At 52.1% G+C, this 16,390-nt stretch overlaps 1 protein-coding gene across 1 annotated transcript in view; it reads right to left on the bottom strand.

The window, feature by feature from the left end:
- The window catches only part of CLSPN (claspin), a 202,306-nt gene extending 186,169 nt beyond the window's left edge, over nt 1–16,137 (bottom strand). Inside the window, exon 1 of the mRNA XM_086954200.1 lies at nt 16,080–16,137. Coding sequence (XP_086810326.1) covers nt 16,080–16,137 — 58 coding nt within the window. The remainder of the gene's footprint in view (nt 1–16,079) is intronic.
- Nucleotides 16,138–16,390: the final 253 nt, after the last annotated feature.

Genomic DNA, 16,390 nt, shown 5'->3' with positions numbered 1-16,390 from the left:
GGGTTGTGTTAATCTCTGCTAATTTGAAAGTGCAATTTTTTAAGACTGTGTTTGATTTGTATTATACCCCAGCTCGTATGTTTAACACCTTGGGAGCTATGGGTTTTCCCCTCTGTGCGCTGAAATATTCAGATCCCCATTCTTCATGAAAAAGCCAGCCCGTCATCCGTGTAGCGCAGGTAATGCCCATGACGAGCTGGCTTTGCGTCGAAGAGGTTAAGTGGGGGGGGAGTTTATGATGGTAAATGTTTCCGCTGTCAGGTAGATAATGCTGATAGTTTACATGTTATTTTTAGCTGCTGTAAATTGGCTAGATTTATAATGGATATAGAGAAATTTATGTATATAATTATTGATAATCTGATGAGGATTACACCTGCCATAATGTTATTAGGGATGGTGTCAGAAATTGATAAAGGTACTCGACTGTATAAATATCGCTATCTGATTTTTGTTGCAATGACAGCTGCTCGGCTGTGCATTGCTTCTAAGTGGCTTCAAAATGATCCTCCTGCATTTGAGGTATGGCGGGCCAAATGTACAATTTGTTTAATTTAGAAATCATTTTCTGTTAAGGGTGCTAAAAAAAAAAGAAGATTGGGATGAGTATTTGGGGTGCTTTCATTGACCAAACATGAACTTGTTTTATTGTCTTAAAGATGTATTGTTTGAATACTTTACTGTGGAACAATAACATTTAAAAAAAAAAAAAAAAGAAAAAAGGAAGTGGAACCCTGCGGCGCCGGCGTCCCTCAACGGCTGCTCAGTCTCAGAGTCCGGACTGGATTCTCATTGTGTATGTCTGCTGCAAGGGGTCCGGGACCCCAGGTATTTGTCCAGTACAGCTCCGATTGGTCCTGGTGTTCTCTCACTTGGTGGGAGGACAGACCCGACCTTCAGGAGCACAGGTATCTCTTCCTGGGTGGCTGAATATCAGGTTGACCGGTTAGCAACAGGTCGAACTGAAATTAGCTTTGTAGTGCCTGTGAGAGTGTCTCTTCTTTAAAGGAGATTACTTGAAAATGTGCGAATGGCTGGCAGTTTCCCGGGGTTCTTGGACGCTGGTCAGCTACAGGACGAGACACTGGTCGCGTTTGTCGATACTTGGTGCAGGCAATCAGGGTTTGGTGCCAAAAGTCTATAGCAGTCTTCTGCTCTCGCGTTCCTTGCAGCTCTTCTATGTTCTCTCTTCTTGATCCGTCAAATCTAAGTTCCTGGCGTTAGAGGTGCCACCTAAATGCACAAGTTACTACTTGTGTAACAATATATCTGTAAGAGACATTAGTTTGTGATAGATTTCTTACCTTCCAATATCCCGAGGCGTCAGACTGTATCCGGAAAGTTTACTTAGCAGTACCCCTGCGCGTCAGTAGATGGAGTACTAACGCTCTGCGTCAGTCACTGGCGTAGTCAGCGCCGAGCTGACGTCACGGAGGGTACTTAGGTGCCACCCATGCGCGCTGACGTCAGTTCTGTACACAACTGTCTGCGCCAAAAACGCAGAGCCATGCAAGACACTGACAATTGGCGCATAAAACTAGGCCCCTAAAAGGAGATGACATTAACCCTAGTAATCAGTTTGCAAAACGGGAAGGATGTGTGGGGCCGTAAGGAATCTATCACTAACTAATGTCTCTTACAGATATATCGTTACACATGTAGTAACTTGTGCATCTGAAAGAGACACGTTAGTGATAGATCCCTTACCCTAGAATCGATACCCCAGCAATACCATCCCCGGTGGTGGGTTTGCGAACAAGATTACACCAGAAAGTCACGTAGCACAGAACGGCCAAAGAAGCGGTCTATCCGGACCCGGCTGTCAAGGCAGTAGTGCTTGGTAAACGTGTGCAGCGAGGCCCACGTAGCTGCCTGACAAATGTCCCAAGGCAGTAGTGGCTGCAGTAGCCCGGGTGGAATGGGCACGCAGTCCCACAGGAGGCTCCTTCTTGGCTAACGAGTAACATGCTTTGATGCACAGAACGACCCACCGGGAGATGGTCCATTTGTGCACGGCACAACCTTTCTTGGCGCCCACGTAGCCAACAAAAAGCTGATCATCCACCCGGACCTGTGTGTTTACTGCAGATAGAATGCGAGCGCACGTTTTGGGTCCAGACAGTGGAGCCTCTCCTCTTTCCTTGAATGATGCGGAGGTGGAAAGAAGGTGGGCAAAGTGATGGTCTGCCCGATGTGGAAGGGCGCAACAACCTTTGGCAAGAAAGAATGACGGGTCCTGAGAACCACCTTGTCCGGATGAACAGAAAGGAAAGGAGCTCACTCACTCTTCTGGCAGAGGTGATAGCAACCAGGAAAGCCGTCTTTAGAGCGAGAAGAAGTAAGAGACAGTTATGAAGGGGCTCAAAGGGAGCGCACATTAGAAAAGTCAAGACAAGATTCAAGTCCCACTGAGGCATTATGAAGGGTACGGGTGGAAACTTATGCGTAATGCCCTTAAGGAAACGGTTAACAACCGGGGACTTAAAAGGAGAAGGCTGATCTGGAAGCTGTAGAAAGGCGTAGATGGCGAAAGATAACCTTTGATAGTGCCCAGAGCAGAGCCCTGCTGGGCCAAAAAGAGAAGGAACAGAAGAACCTCAGAAAGAGGGGCAGAAAGGGGATCGACAGCCTTTGCTATGCACCATGCTACAATTTGTTCCACCTGCAGGCGTATGCCGTTTTGGTGAATGGACGCCTGGCTGCTAGAATGACATCTCAGACTTCGGGAGGAAGATCAAAAGGTGTCAACTGTCGCCGCTCAATCTCCACGCATGGAGGTGGAAGCTGGACAGGTTCGGGTGGAGGACCGTCCCCTGCTGCTGCAACAGAAGATCCTACCGAAGAGGCAGACTGATCGGGGGATCGATGCTCATACTGAGTAGCTCGGGATACCATACTCTCCAAGCCCAGTCCGGAGCCACAAGAATGACTTGAACCCGGTCGCGCCTAATCTTCTTCAGCACTCTGGGCAGAAGTGGTATAGGCGGAAAGGTGTACAACAAACCGCAACTCCACTTCCGACGAAAAGTGTCTCCGAGCAAGTGCCGCCTTAGAAATTCCAACGCGCATAACTGATGACATTGCAGGTTCTCTTCAGTGGCAATTAGATCTAACCAAGGCTCTCCCTACTGCAGAAAGAGACCTTGAGCCACGTCAGAGTTCAGACGTCATTCATGATCCATCATGCACCTGCAGCTGACTTCGTCCACCCTAGCGTTCAAAGAACCTGCCAGGTGTTCAACCACCAGGGTAATGCCTTGACATTCCAGCCATGTCCATAGGCGCAGAGCCTTTTGACACAGGGTCCAGGACCCCACCCCGCCCTGCTTGTTGCAATACCACATGGCAGTGGTGTTGTCCGTGGACACCTTTATCACACTTCCACGGACAGAGGGAAGGAATGCTTTCACTGCAAGTCGGATCGCCAGAAGCTCCAGAAGGTTGAAATGGAGCCAGGACTCCGCCAGAGACCAGAGACCTCCGATCTCCGCCTCTCCCAAGTGACCTCCCCAGCCCAGGAGGGAGGCATCTGTCACCCATGTGTGCTCCGGTTGAGGAAGGGAGAGGGATCTGCCACTGACCCAATCTCGATTCGTGAGCCACCACTGCAAGTGTTGAGCAGTGCCCTTCGAGATCTGAACACTGTCAGACAGGATGCCCTGTTGCTGCGCCCACTGGAACTTGAGGTCCCACTGCAGAGCCTGCATATGCCATCTGGCATGTGTCACCAGCAGGATGCATAAGGCCATCAGACCCAGAAGCCGAGGGTCATCCTGACTGAAACCCGGGATAGAGGCTGAAAGATTGGAATCATAGCCTGAATATCCCGGACTCGCTGCTCGGGAGGATAAACCAGAAACATTGTCGAATCCAGAACCGCTCAGATGAAGGAGAGCTTCTGAGAGGGACTCGGGTGCGACTTCGGCATATTGACAGTGAACCCCAGCAAACGCAGCAGGTCGGCCGTAGTCTGTAGGTGGTGGACAAATACCCGGGGCGATCTTGCCTTTAAAAGCCAGTCGTCGAGGTAGGGGGAAGACCGACACCCCTGACCTGCACAGATGAGCCACGACCACCGCCGTCACCTTCGGGAACACCCGAGGGGCACTGGTAAGGCAGAAGGGGAGCAAGGCAAACTGAAAATGCTCCTGGCCTACCGTGAACCGCAGGTAACGCCAGTGGGCCAGTTGGACGGGGATGTGAAAATAAGCGTACTGCAAGTCCAACGCTACCGTCCAGGGCAGTAAGGACCTGAGCAAGAGTCAGCATCTTGAACTTTTCCTTCCGGAGGAAGCGATGGACGTCCCGGAGGTCCAAGATAGGGCACAGGCCCCCCCTTATCCTTCTTGGGGACCAGGAAGTAGTGGGAATAACAACCATTCCCTACTTCGTGATCGGGAACACACTCGATGGCCCCCTTGGCCAGGAGGGCCGAGACTTCATAACGGAGAAGAGCCAAATGATCCCCCGACATGCGGTGGTACCGAGGCAGCATGGCTGGAGGGGGTGGGGGGGATAGAAAGGGGAGTGAGTAACCTTGGTAGATTATCTGCAGCACCCACTTGTCTGATGTAATTTCGCACCAGTGGTGGAGGTGGTGGTGGACCCTGCCAATCACCGGTGTGGGGTGCTCCCTGAAGATCAGATTAGGAAGGTTTGAGGTGGAAGCAGCGGGGGTGGATGTGGACTGACCCGCACGCTGGTTTCCAGACTCACCCCTGCGGAATCCATGGCCGGGGCTGCGCTGAGGCTGGTTCTGCACAGGCTTGTTGGAGGAGCATGCCTGGGTGCCTCTGCCCTGGCCACGAAAGGCACAAAACCCAGGAGTGGCAGGGTTCTTTGTAGAAAGACCCAAGGACTTGGCCGGGGCCAGAGAGTCTTAAAAGCGCTCCAGGGCATTGTCGGCCTTATCGCCAAAGAGGCGAGAGTCATCAAAGGGCATGTTCACGAGCGAGCCTTGGACATCGGGCGAGAACCCAGTTGAACGCAGCCAGGCGTGGCGCCGCAGCGCCACAGTCTTGGAAATTGCACTACCCAATGAATCAGCGGTATCTAAACTGCACCTGATGGCAAATTTAGCCGTATCCTTACCTTCTGCAATCGCTTGGGAAAGGACAGCCTGGACCTCCTCAGAACACGGAGGCAAGACCTGAGCTACAGAATCCCACACTGCGTGGGAGTAACGGCCCAACAACCGCAGCCCCAAGCTGGCCGAGGAGAACAACCTCTTGCCAAATTGTTCCAGGCTTTAAGAGTCCTTATTCGGTGGAGCCGTGGGAAAGGCACTCTGTGACGTCGAGGCCTGAATGACCAGGCTCTCAGGCGTTGGGTGAGTGGTCAGGAAAGCGGGATCACCAGGCGTCAGGCGATGGCGCCTGACTATGTTTTTATCCACCGGCGACCCCATGGCCGGTCGCAACCAAGTGCCCAAGAAGGCTTCGGTAAGGGCCTCATTGAAAGGGAGCAGCGGAGCACCTCTGTAAGGAGGTTGGTTTTGAGGGCCACTGTAGGGATGTGGAGATTGAGAGCCTCGGCAGGCCGACTGAGCACCACGGTGTAGGAAGCACCCTCCTCCATAGTAGGTGGAGGAGAGGCAAACCTAGGGTCAGAAGAAACATAGTGTTCGCCCGCATCTCCAATCTTGCTCGGAGTCACATTGCCAGGCAAGGGGGCCCTCTGACCCGTCCCAGTCTTCATCCGCCTCTGGGCGTAGAGGGGGCCGGTCGCAGCGGCAGAGCCGGAGAAGGACGAACGGTGGCGGGAGCGGTGCCGAAAACAGCGCCAGCCGGGGCAGGGCCAGAGCCGCATCCCAATTTGGATCCCGGGCCGGAACAAAATGGTCTGGGAACCGGGGCAGGGGTGGGATAAACGGCACCAAGTGTGGCGCCTGGGATGGAGCCGAGGGAGGCACCGAAGCCAGCGGCGTAGGATTCTGTGGCGCCGGGGCCAGAGCTGCTGGGCCAGCAGGATCTGGACATAGGACCGTGGACCCGAAGGCGCGCCGGTAGGAGCCCGGGGCCTATAAAGGCGGTCCAAGGCAGCAAGAAACTCTTGCATCTGTTCAGGAGTCGCCGATGAACCCGGGTATAGTAGATCGGCAGCGGGACTCCCCGGCTCCAGAAGAGCCGCAGGGGCGGAGCCCATGTCCCCCTCGTCCGCCTCGGGGAGCAACGGGGGGACGTCGGAGAGAGAACACGCTTCTTCGACTTCTTTTTATGGCGTTGCTTAAACGGAATCTGAAGGCGAAGAGCCAGAGTAGCAACGGCTCCGGTCCCACGAGCAGCCTCGGGAATGGCCCCTAGACCCGGAGTGGCGGTGAGAGGAATGCCGGACCTTCAGCAACTTCCGGCGCCACTCCCGCAAGGCCTTCGGCCCATGGCTGGACAGTCTTGGGAGTCGTGGTCGGTCTCCAGGCAGTGGAGACACACATCGTGGGGGTCCGCCACTGACATGTTACGGCGGCACGACCCACAAGACTTAAAGCCGAGCATCCCTACGAGCTCCAGGAGAAAAAAGGAGACAAAAGTCTCAAAAGAGTAGTCAAACAAGCATTTACAATGCAATAGGTCTCGCATTAGGAAAGTTTGAGCTATTGGTATTGTAAATGACAAATTTTGTATTTATGTGTTGGTTTTGAAAATAGCTAAATTAACCCATTGGCTGCTGCCGTCGGCCAACGGTCGTCGCAAGCACTACCTTGGTAGTGCTGCGCACGTCCGTTGGCCGACGCTGCCCCACCCGTTTTTCGAACGTTCAGCACTGGAGCTCAACGTTCGACGCAGCCAACGGGTTAATAGCTTTGTCATTTACAATGCCAATAGTTTTAACTTTCGCAAATGTGACACCTATAGCATTTGTAATGCAATATGTGTTGTATTTATGAGACTTAGATGTATTGATATTACAAATACTACTACAACAATACAGGGAGAGGAAGGGTCATAGGGAAATTGTAAAGACCAGTCCAGGTTCACATCTCCAAATAATACATCTAATCAACAAAACGAACCGGGGGTCTAAAGGACAATATTATGACGGGCTATCCTTAACTTCACTGTGGTAAGTTAGTACCCAAGTTACCAAGAACGCCCAAGAAAAAGAACACATAGAAGAACGAGAACGCTTAAGTGATAAGTGGTATGATTTAAGCTCATAAGTCTGGATTACCATCAACTTAACTTCGTGATCAGTAATATTATTTGGTCATCCAGCTAAAGAAGTGGTATGTCTCTTGATCATCGAGACGTGCTACCATTCCAACAGTGGTAAGCTGGATCATGCCTACAGTCACTTGCAGACAACAAATGAGCAGCTGAATAGTTGATCGCCAAAGGAATGATAAACTGCAGTGCAAAAAACACAAAAAGTGTGTGGTGAGTTAAAATAGAGTGGTGTGTCCAAACATAATGCACATTTTATTGAAATACAGACACATCCCCTAATTAAAACCAGAACAGTGCAAAGGGCAGTTTAAACAAATGACTGCCAAAAAGGGCCAACATGTTCAACCAATCGGGCAAATAATCCCTCGGCTTTCGTCAGGACCTCGGCTTTCAAAAGATTGCTACTGCATACAAACGTGTTAAAGCAACTATAAACGTGAAAAAAACAATCAATTGTAGGTTGGAATAAATACAACCTGTTGTGTACGAATCCTCCGTATCAATGAATGGAGATGGCATCCAGCTTGACCAGGGACTGGACCTCACCTCACCTGGACCGTGCTCACGATGTAGAGGCCCTGCTTTGTCCGTCGTTGCCTAAAGACTTTCCTGAGCCTCCCCGAAGACTCGGGAAAGTCTGAGGCAAAGACGGACAGAGCGGGGCCTCTATATCCTGAGCACGGTTTGATGCTGCGGTGGCGCAGTGAAGCTGTGGGGGTGCTGTGATTCTGTTGTGATGCGATAGAGGGAGGGAGGGCAATAGATAGACAGATAGTTAGAGGGAGGGAGGGAGGGAGGGCGATAGAGCGGGGTGTAGAGAGAAAGAGGGGTGTAGAGAGAAAGAGGGATGTAGAGAGAAAGAGGGGTGTAGAAAGAGAGGGGGATAGGGAGAGAGAGGGGGATAGAGAGAGAGAGGGGGATAGAGAGAGAGAGGGGGATAGAGAGAGAGGGGGGATAGAGAGAGAGGGGGGATAGAGAGAGAGGGGGGATAGAGAGAGAGAGAGAGGGGGATAGAGAGAGAGAGAGGGGGATAGAGAGAGAGAGAGAGGGGGATAGAGAGAGAGAGAGGGGGATAGAGAGAGAGAGAGGGGGATAGAGAGAGAGGGGGATAGAGAGAGAGAGGGGGATAGAGAGAGAGAGAGGGGGATAGAGAGAGAGGGGGGATAGAGAGAGAGTGAGGGCGATAGAGAGAGTGAGGGCGATAGAGAGAGTGAGGGCGATAGAGAGAGTGAGGGCGATAGAGAGAGTGAGGGCGATAGAGAGAGTGAGGGCGATAGAGAGAGTGAGGGCGATAGAGAGCGTGAGGGCGATAGAGAGCGTGAGGGCGATAGATAGTGTGAGGGCGATATAGATGGTTGTGTTTGTGTGGGATTGTGTGTGTGGGATTGTGTGTGTGGGATTGTGTGTGTGTGGGGTTGTGTGTGTGTGTGTGGGGTTGTGTGTGTGTGTGTGGGGTTGTGTGTGTGTGTGTTTGTGTGTGTGTGTGGGGTTGGGTGTGTGTGTGTGTGTGGGGTTGTGTGTGTGTGTGTGTGTGGGGTTGTGTGTGTGGGGTTGGGTGTGTGTGTGTGTGGGGTTGTGTGTGTGTGTGTGTGTGGGGTTGTGTGTGTGGGGTTGGGTGTGTGTGTGTGGGGTTGGGTGTGTGTGTGTGGGGTTGGGTGTGTGTGTGTGGGGTTGGGTGTGTGTGTGTGGGGTTGGGTGTGTGTGTGGGGTTGGGTGTGTGTGTGTGGGGTTGGGTGTGTATGTGTGAGGTTGGGTGTATGTGTGAGGTTGGGTGTATGTGTGAGGTTGGGTGTGTGGGGTTGGGTGTGTGTGTGGAGTTGGGTATGTGTGGAGTTGGGGGTGTGTGGAGTTGGGGGTGTGTGGAGTTGGGGGTGTGTGGAGTTGGGGGTGTGTGTGGAGTTGGGGGTGTGTGTGGAGTTGGGGGTGTGTGTGGAGTTGGGGGTGTGTGTGGAGTTGGGGGTGTGTGTGGAGTTGGGTGTGTGTGTGTGGAGTTGGGTGTGTGTGTGTGGAGTTGGGTGTGTATGTGTGGGGTTGGGTGTGTATGTGTGGGGTTGGGTGTGTATGTGTGAGGTTGGGTGTGTATGTGTGAGGTTGGGTGTGTGTGGGTGTGTGTGGAGTTGGGGGGGTGTGTGGAGTTGGGTGTGTGTGTGGAGTTGGGTGTGTGTGTGGAGTTGGGTGTGTGTGTGGGGTTGGGTGGGTGTGTGGGGGGGTTTGGTGTGTGGGGGAGTTGGGTGTGTGGGGGAGTTGGGTGTGTGGGGGGGTTGGGTGTGTGGGGGGGTTGGGTGTGTGGGGGGGTTGGGTGTGTTGGAGGGTTGGGTGTGTGGGGGGGTTGGGTGTGTGTTGGGGGGGTTGGGTGTGTGGGGGGTTGGGTGTGTGGGGGGGTTGGGTGTGTGGGGGGTTGGGTGTGTGGGGGGTTGGGTGTGTGGGGGGTTGGGTGTGTGTGGGGGTTGGGTGTGTGTGGGGGGTTGGGTGTGTGGGGGGTTGGGTGTGTGGGGGGGTTGGGTGTGTGGGGGGGTTGGGTGTGTGGGGGGGTTGGGTGTGTGGGGGTGTTGGGTGTGTGTGGGGTTGGGTGTGTGTGGGGTTGGGTGTGTGGGGTTGGGTGTGTGTGGGGTTGTGTGTGTGGGGTTGTGTGTGTGTATGGGGTTGTGTGTGTGTATGGGGTTGTGTGTGTGTATGGGGTTGTGTGTGTATGGGGTTGTGTGTGTGTATGGGGTTGTGTGTGTGTATGGGGTTGTGTGTGTGTATGGGGTTGTGTGTGTGTATGGGGTTGTGTGTGTGTATGGGGTTGTGTGTGTGTATGGGGTTGTGTGTGTGTGCCCCTAAATCTTTTGAGGTTGCCGATATATATGCCCAACTGCAGCAAATTTGCACTGCAGAAAGCTTCCATTCACTTCTGTATCCGAAATAATAGGCACACTGCAAGGTTTATTATATGAAAAGCATGTATTTTTATAACCAATTATAAAACGACATTATAACCCTTTTGAACACTTCTTTCGGAAGAAGTCATGTGATAGTGATACATTAGCAAGGTCTTTACACACAGCACGATGCACAGCCCTGTAAAACAGAAATGCCAGAGTAAATGCAGAATAACTAAACACAGTTCGGCAGGGACATCTTAATAAGTTTCGCCACAAAATAAGATCGACAAATATGTATGAAATTAAAGGTAACATTGCTGGATGAAATGTAGATAAGTAGTGCTAGACCGGATTATACCCGCCAACCATGATATTGGAAAGCAGTTTTAAAATATGCAGTGCTCTGCAATAGAACATACTGCGCATCATCGTCATTGTTTTTTGTGACGACTGCCCCCAACAAATATGAATCGGTAATGCAGCTACTAGGAATGGCGTAGACATAACGGCCACCAGAAATGGGGCAAGAACACTCATCTGCGCAAGTGTCAACACTGTCAATAGTGCTGAAGAAGCTTAAATTGTCACCTCGGTATGAACGAAGAGAGCATTGTAAGTGTTTGTGGCGTCGTCTGTAAAAATATGTCTGAACTGCGTTTAACCTCTCTCAAGTTGTTTTGGAAAGTCTGTGGTGCAGCCATTCTCCAATGCATGGCTTGGTTCCTGAGCCCAAGGCCACAGACGATTGCTGCAGGCTGTACTTGTGACTACCTTGCTAATTGAAATCCTCACATAAGACAATGAACAGCAATGTCCTTTTGCCTCACGCATGCCAGATGTCTGAAAGACAGCTTTCAATTACGATCTGTGCCTGTTACCTCAGCGCTCGCTGAAGGCCTGTGGGCACAAAGATAAATATTGAAGCCACTAGACCACACACCCTCGAGCATTGTGTCAACATCTTGAAATAGGCATTGTGTGGTGGGGGGGCGGGGGAGCGACATTGGGGAGTGAGGGAGCAGCATTGGGGGGCGGGGGAGCGGCTTTGGATGGCAGGGAAGCGGCTTCCTTTGAAGTCTGATGCAGAGGCTCAGAGAAATGGTGGTGTGTGATGAGCGATGTGGCTGGCGATGATGTGCATGCACCTGGCTCACATGAACTGTACCTAATCCGCAGTTTGGGGAGACTTTTCAAAAGCCTTACTATAAATCTCGCCACCATCCCTACGGGATGGCATAGGCTCTACCTAAAAATGACCTGCTCAATCTGGATCTGCGCTTGCTGGCGTGGAAAAAGAAAACGGACATCAGCATGCATGGGTGGTGCCTAAGTACCCTCCGTGACGTCATCTCGGCGCGGACGACGCCAATGACCGACGCGGAGCCACAGAACGCCACCTACTGACCCGCAGGGGTACTGTTAAGCAAAACTTTCCGGATCCAGTCTGACGCCTGGGGATATTCTAAGGTAAGGAATCTATCACTAACATGTCTCTTTTAGAGACTCAATTTAGGGGTGTTACAGGGAGGGACCGGTAGTAACCAATGGGCTACTTACCTTTAGGGTTCTACACACTCTATATGACCACTTCCTGCGGGAAGTGGGAATAACCCTGACCCAGAGAGCTTAATTTTGCCAAACCTAACATGGTGGTACTAGCCTGTAAGGGAACACTCCTCCTGACTAGCTAATTGTCCCACCAGTCCTGGTGCCAAATGGGCCCGGGCAGGGGATGGAATTTCCTCTGTCTGGGGAGGCCTTGGGTAGCATATCAAAGGCCATAGAGGCTTTTGAAGCCTCCTGCCTTGATATTCTGATTACTTAGCGAACCTTCTTGGAGGAGGTGACAACACCTTCGTCTGGAACAGCCACTGTTTCTGCCCTCAGAGTGTACAGGCTCTCACTTACAGGGGGTCAGAAACCAGTCCATACCAGCCAGTCTGTACACGCTGGTAGACGGTAGGTTTCCAGGGGGCCAGCTCTAGGGTGCCTTCTGGGTGCATGTATTAATAAATCCATCACTTGAATCAGTGCGAGCTTATTATGATACCAAACATCTCTAGTTTCAGTGAAGCCATCATGTAGCTGTGGAACCCGTAAACACCAGTGCCCAGCACATGTACTCAAAATGGTTTCATTTATAATACCTAAAAATCGACTTCGACATCTTAGGGGCATATCTGCGCATGCAGATGTGCCCACACATGAGGTATAGTGCATCCTGCCTTAGGGCTCTAAAGGCCTGCTGTAGGGGTGTACTCCATGCAGTGTCTACAGGCATGACACAGAGAAGGTGTGCCATGTAGTTTCTTCACTTTTCTCTGCACTATTGCATGCAGTCTGCAATGGCAATTTGCAGGTTGGGGTTGATCCCTTGGGGTGGCACAATATATGCTGCAGGTGGCACAATATATGCTGCAGCCCTCTTGAGCCTCCTTGCCTTGGTACCAGGGGTGCCATTTTCTAGAGACTTACAAGGGGTGCTAAAAACTAGTTACTTACCTGTACACTATGGTTCTCCAGTATTATCTTTCATAGATTCACATGCTTGTATCTTCCCCGTCGTCATAGTGGGAGTCTCACGGTAAAAGAATAACCATAGCAGTAAATGAAAAAACTGTCTAGACACCATAGAAAGGTATATCCTTGGGTTTCTGCAGTGCGAGAAGGCAGAAACATAAATGGTAATAACTACCATTTGTTTCTGCCTTCTCGCACTGCGAGAAAGCAGAAGTTCCTGGTTGGGGGTGGGCGGTGTTTTTCGAGGGCAGGGGGGAGTGGCATGCCCACTGTTCTTCATACTGACTGTTTGGGCAGCCTGAGGCCGCCCAAACAGGCAGTATGAACAACAGTGGACAACCCATTCCCCCCTGCCCTCGAGTAACACTGCCCACTCTCCCCTTTCTCTCTGTGTTAGATGGGGACCTGGAGGGTCAAGGGGAGAGGCCTCCAGAGAGGGCCGTCTCCAGCGATCGTACAGACAAGTAACTTCCCCCCCACAGATGGACACCACACAAGGATGAGGTCAACACTCTTTATATACGATTCTTGAAGCAAGGATATCAGCGATACAGTGAGATCGGGACACGAGGGTCCTCTCAATTCTAGTCTCTGGAAGGGAAAGGGTAGCGGGACAGTCTTGGTACCGGTCTGGTACTGAGGTGGTATGATGGATAGCTCACAATCCTCGAGCTCGGAGTTCTGGAAGGTCGGGCCGCGGCAGCGCCAGCGCCAGCAGGCTCGGATGATAAGTCTCACTTGAGAAGGGCCGCGGCAGCGCCAGCCGGCAAAGGCGATGGTTCACCCAAGGATGGGCCGCGGCAGCGCCAGCAGGTCCCGACGAGGATGCAGGTTGCAGAGGGCCGCGGCAGCGCCAGCAGGTCCCGACGAAGGTGTAGGTTGCAGAAAGCCGCGGCAGCGCCAGCAGGCAGTACGATGATTCACAAGGCAGGGCTGTGGCAGCGCCAGCAGTCCGTCAAGGATGAGTTCTTCTAGGTGTCTCTCGACTCCAGGATACAACTGCCTTCCTGCTCTGGAGCTGCCCCAGTTATAGGTCTGGCGCCCTTTGATGTCCGGACCCTCGCACTTGGAGGTCGGGAGGTCCAGGATGAGGGAGTCCAGACACCCAGCAGGGGGGTGGAGCCAGCGCCCGGGGAGGCTGGGGCGATCGGCACCTGGCGGGGGAGAACCATTGACACTCCTCTCTCCCATTGACCTGCCAAGTGGTCTCTTCACCTCCTGGGTGGATGGTGGTGCCTCGATGTCGGGGCCTGGCCGGGCCCAGGTTTGGGGTCGAGCTGAGGCCACGCGGCCTCGTGGTGCAGTGTCCAAGATGGCGGCTGGGCCAGGGCAACGCGGCTGATGGTGGCCCGGGCCGGCTGATGTTGTGGTGTTCGGGGACAGGCGCCCCGTTGGTGACAGGTTGCGTGGTGCTTCTGTGGGTTGCCGGGGTGGTTTCTTCTGGTGGCACCGGGAGAGCCGGTGCTCGGATCTCATTATGCAGGGAGGACGCGGCCCCTTCACGAGGCCTGTCCAACACTCTGTATGCTGCAGCATACAGAGAGAAAATGACGCAGGTGGGGCAGCGGCCTAACCAATCACAAGGCTGCGGTGGAGGGGAGGGAGGCTGCCTGCAGCCTTCCTGATGACTAGCACAGCACTGTAGGAATTCAAAACGGAGGACGGTGGGAGTCTGGAGTCTCGGGACAACTAAAAAGGGGTACTTTAAGTTTATCTTTTATATTTTATATATTTTTCCCTTGAACCCCTCCCGCCTCCTCCCTCCCCTCCGCAGTGCGACGACCCCATTTCCAATGTAATGCCGGCAGCGACTGCAAACGAGAGCCTCTCTTAATATATCCTTAAAATTACTCATTCATTCAAAAAAGAAGAAAGACGGGCCACTTAAAATACAAGGGAGCGCTTAGTGCTGTAGGATTGCGCTGAGCTCTCACCAAAATGGCTGTCCTCCCTCCTGCTACCCCAAACCACAGATTTTCCATCCCCCTGAGCCATATTTCATGGAGTCTGTTTTGCCTCTTTCCCCCCCCCCTATCCATCTGGGCTCCTTTTCAGGGTTAGAGGAGTGTGGTCATAGAAACAAAAGCGTCCCAGACCTCTGCTCCACCCCAGCCAGCCTCCTCCACAGCACAAGGTCACACAGTGTCACCCGTCCGGCTCAGTCTTAGCTGCCTTCAGCTGAGGCGACGAACCGTTCACAGCGCTCCCCATCCTCAGCCCTCCACCTGTCTGGGTGACCGTGCCAACATTGTGAATGCTGCAGGTAAACATTGAAGTTGTAATGTCAGAGCCAGTGCTGGAAAAGCGGAGAGCTGCAGGTAGGGGGACTACAGTGCATTGTCAAAGCTGGATTAGGGCCCCATTCATCGAATAGCGGTTGGTTCTGCTGCATGGCGTGAGTGAGGTGTGGCTGCAGCAGTGGTCGAAGTGGGGGTATCTGAGGGCCACTGGCAGAGCGGTGTGTGGGCCCCAGTGATCGGGTTACACTGTTGGGATTTGGCACTCAAGTGCATAGGCAGAAGTAAGTGGTGTAAAAAGTGTTTCGGCCAAAGCAGTGCTTAATTTGTGTAAAAATAATTGCCATGGCTCTCATCTGGCCACTGCAGCTTGCACCACACATTGCCGCTTATGTAACTGTGAGGTTTGGGAAGAAACCTACAGAGAAAAAAGGACGGAGGAAAGGTCACTCCCGTATCCCTATTAATTTATCACAAGATAAGTTCTGGAAAGGCAAACGTGGAATACTCATTTACATTGAAGGAAAGAATTTGGATTATTTGGTAAATTAGGAACAATTTGTTTCTAATGTTAAACATTCTCATAAACTCAGGTTAGGAAACATAAGCTCAGGTTAGGAAACTGCTGCATGTGGATATAAATAGTCTGGAGACGCCCGCCGAGCCTCTATTTATAGCGGCACCCACTAATTTCTGCTCCAGCCCGTGGTATTGGTAGGGGGAAACTTGCCGTTCAGTCCGTAACCTGCCAGGCACTGCACGCCAGAGCGGTGAACAAGACAGAGAGACAGGGGACAGGGATCAAAAGGGCACTAAAAAAGTCAAGCAAGGGAGCTGTAGTTAAAATATTAGGTGAGACATAGCACTCGTTTATAAATAGCACAGCACACCCTGCCGTCAGGACGTCCCCTGTTAGCTTGTGTCATTGTGTGAATTTCTGTACGTTTCCAAAAACCGCTTACACTTCATTGAATCTAAGGGATGGTGGAAAAGTGAGATTGCAAATGTGCACAAATCGAATTTGGAGTGAATTTTGCAAGCAGCGCCACACTCTACTTGCCTTTAAGCGAATTATGAGTGAATTTTGCAAGCAGCGCAACACTATTTGCCTTTAAGCCAGTTATTGTAAATAAACGAGGTTGCCTGCGCAGGAGAAACCCGGAGAGGTGTTCCTGCATCGAGTGCTCTAATTGTAATCGGTGCAAAACATGAGGTAGTCAGGTAGACAAAAGTTCTGGCTATTTCCACACGTCACTCATGACAACCCTTTACGCGCCACCACTTTCAAATCTCACCAGCCGTCACTGCCACGGAGTCTTCTAGAGCTAGGTTTACTGCAGCAGTGCTCGCCATCCAGATTACCTACCCACTTGATCTTTCCAGATTCATCTGGTGCCAAAATATGCACGAGTAGAGCTACATTTCTCCAATATATCCTACACCCTAAGGAAACAGACTTCAACAATCAATAGCAAAGGTGACCAGAGAAGGCTACTTAACCCCTCCCCTGCTGGTGACGGAACCACTCCGTCATCAGCCGCGGTCGCGCTGTGCTGATGACGGAGCGGTTCCGTCACGGCCCGCTCGGAACGCCTGCGCGGCGCGG

This window comes from Lissotriton vulgaris, chromosome 2_1 (genome assembly GCF_964263255.1).
Source record: "Lissotriton vulgaris chromosome 2_1, aLisVul1.2, whole genome shotgun sequence".
Lineage (NCBI taxonomy): Eukaryota > Metazoa > Chordata > Amphibia > Caudata > Salamandridae > Lissotriton > Lissotriton vulgaris.
The sequence above is the reverse complement of the archived record's forward strand: the minus strand, read 5'-3'. Positions and strand labels throughout refer to the sequence as shown.